Source organism: Poecilia latipinna, unplaced genomic scaffold (genome assembly GCF_001443285.1).
Source record: "Poecilia latipinna isolate Pla-1442-1.1 unplaced genomic scaffold, P_latipinna-1.0 Scaffold1302, whole genome shotgun sequence".
NCBI lineage: Eukaryota > Metazoa > Chordata > Actinopteri > Cyprinodontiformes > Poeciliidae > Poecilia > Poecilia latipinna.
In genome coordinates this window covers 92,012-94,581 of record NW_015113918.1, presented here as the reverse complement: position 1 = coordinate 94,581, position 2,570 = coordinate 92,012, and the positions used below count along the sequence as shown (strand labels likewise).

General features: G+C 40.5%; 1 protein-coding gene across 2 annotated transcripts in view; it reads right to left on the bottom strand.

Annotated features, from left to right (window-relative positions):
- Positions 1–2,570, bottom strand: part of acp6 (acid phosphatase 6, lysophosphatidic) — a 19,599-nt gene that overhangs the window by 6,186 nt on the left and 10,843 nt on the right. For both annotated transcript variants that reach the window (XM_015055183.1, XM_015055182.1), the window contains 2 exons: positions 487–574; positions 149–281 (listed from right to left, as the gene is read on the bottom strand). In XM_015055183.1, the coding sequence (XP_014910669.1) occupies positions 149–281; positions 487–574 (221 nt within the window). The remainder of the gene's footprint in view (positions 1–148; positions 282–486; positions 575–2,570) is intronic.

Here is a 2,570-nt window from a genome sequence, read left to right as displayed (position 1 = left end):
AAAAAAAACCTGTTGGACTGCACCAACACATTCAGCAGTTAGTTCGTGTGCAGACTGAGGTAAGTCTCTGTAATAACTGCCTCTAGACTGAAAAGCCTGTGGTGAGACTCAGCAAAAAGTCACATGGATCACAGAGTCACAGTGTCACCTCTCTGGCAACCATGTCATCCCTAATGAGGATGAAGTCGACGTGCTGGTGAGCAGCAATCCCCAGTGCACTCAGGATGCTCTGCAGGTCTTCAGCGACGCCAGGCAGACTGGACATCTTGGCCCAGCGGGGGCTGCAAAGAAGAAAAAACCCCCACACACACACACACACAATGTCAGCAGAGAAAAACAGACACACACCATGACAACCTGTCAAGGCACCTCCACTCCAGTCTCCTTATAATTTTGTACTGCACATTATTCTAGATTCCAGTTTTGAGTGCACAGAACGGCCTGAGAGTGACGTGGCTCTGTGGCAGGTTGGAAAATTGGACTTACTCGCTGAAGACTTTGAGCAGCTTGCATCCGTGATAGTTAGGGTAGAGAATTTCAGATTTAGCCTCTGCTGTTAGGATGGACACAATATCTACACATCAAGAAGGGGGGAAAAAATGGTCAAAACGTATGACAGAGAAAATGAAAACATGAAGACACAAGGAAGTAAGGGAACAAGGAGGAAAGTTACGATTAAGTAAAAGCATACAGGCACAAGAAGGACAGATTAAAGAAAGTATGAAAGGTAAAAAGGGCAAAGGATAGAATGAATGGAGACAAGAACAGAAAAAAACTAAAGTATCCAAAGAACCAATTACAAAAGACATGAAGGACAAAGAAGGATATACAAGTCAAGGAAAGGACACAGAAAAGAAAGAAGGACGAAAGAACAACATTTGAGACAATCAGAAAATAATTCTGGCAAAAACGAGTATTTTATTCATTCTTGTTCAGATCAGTAAATAACTTAAATCTAATCCCAGACTTCTCCAGATTATGTATCTTCTAACATGCATACACAGACGTCTACTCTACCTTTTTGTTTTTGTTTAAAGAGTCCAGCTATAAGGCACTTGGCAGATTCAATAGTCCTTACAATGTTAGTGGAGCGCACGCTAAAAAAAAAAAAAAAATACAAATAAAAATGACAAATTAAGCAATAACGGCAGTGTAGAAATCGCTACAGATTTAGTCATTAATCTAAAAATCTTCATCATGATCAGCACTTACTAGACCTCCGTTGAGCTAAAGGTGGGGCTGAGGAAAGGAGTCTCCTCTATGTATTTCTTCCTCAGCGTTTCACCCAGCTCATACAGCTGCTGCATGCCTAATGTGGTCAGCTGACCAGCGAAGGAGCCGCCCTTTAACATGGAAAACAATAAATAAAAATCAGATACACAGGTTAACCCAGATATTTGAATACTGCATTTAAATTAAAAGAGTTCAATGTTGTGACTAAAAGACTATTCCAGATTTTTTTTTTTATTTTAGTATTTGTGCCACACAAGTGGCGGTGTCCCAGAAACAACACTGCCACTTGTTTCTGGAATCTGAACTTCTTAATTGAGAGAAGACATAGTGTCCCAGTTGGGGAAAAAAACAAAACAAACATCAGCAGCTCTATCACTTTTTGACCACTGGTGTCACTCAGGGCTGTGTGCTCGGTCCCCTGCTGTTTGTATTTTAATAAGACTGTACGTCCCACACACTACAAATCCTCAATGATAAACTGGTTTTTGTTTCTCCAGTTATGGGATTGATGAACTACATTTTGAGAGCTACGGATTCATGCTCATACCACTTTAGCATGGGGTTACCATGACGACATGCATGAACGCAGCGGCTTTTAGCTCTGTTGGCAACAGATGGAAAAGAAAGAATACTTCACTACTATCACCACTACTATGATGAGTTTTACAGCTGCATTTCCTTTATCATGCGGAAGGCTGTTGCAGAGATATGGTTTAATGCACTTGTGAATTTCAGATGAATTTCAAACATAAAGTCCACACACAGAATAAAAACACACGTTACAGTCACGCCTTAGGATGCATTTCAAGACAGCACCTTCCACACACTGCTTTCTTGATTGACACAAGAAGAAAGAAAAAAAAATCAGTCAAGATGTCAGGAAAAGATTTGCGGAGCTGCACAAGTCTGGTCCATCTTTGGGAACAATATCCAGAGCTCAAAGGTGCCGAGTTCATCCGTTCAAACATGCAAGCGTGTTCAGATGTACACAGGGACACAGACCTTCAATTTTGGAGACGCGTCCTGTGGTGTAATAAAACTAAAGTAGAACTGTTTTATGATGACCATGTTTTCACCATTTGGCTCAGAATGTGAACAAAACAAAAAAGTTTATTGTAAACCAACCTATGTTAGTTCTCATTAAGATGAAAGTTAAAAGTTCATTACTCTCGAAAGTGAAGGAACACTCTTGAGTTCGACCACTTTTTTTCTTCCAACCCCATTTCCAACACTCCTTCCAACTTTCCTTGAAGTTCTCTTTCCAAGTCTAACTCTAACTCTAATTAAATGGGTTTGAAGGAGGGTTGATAGGAGTGTTACAACTAGGGTTGGAAACA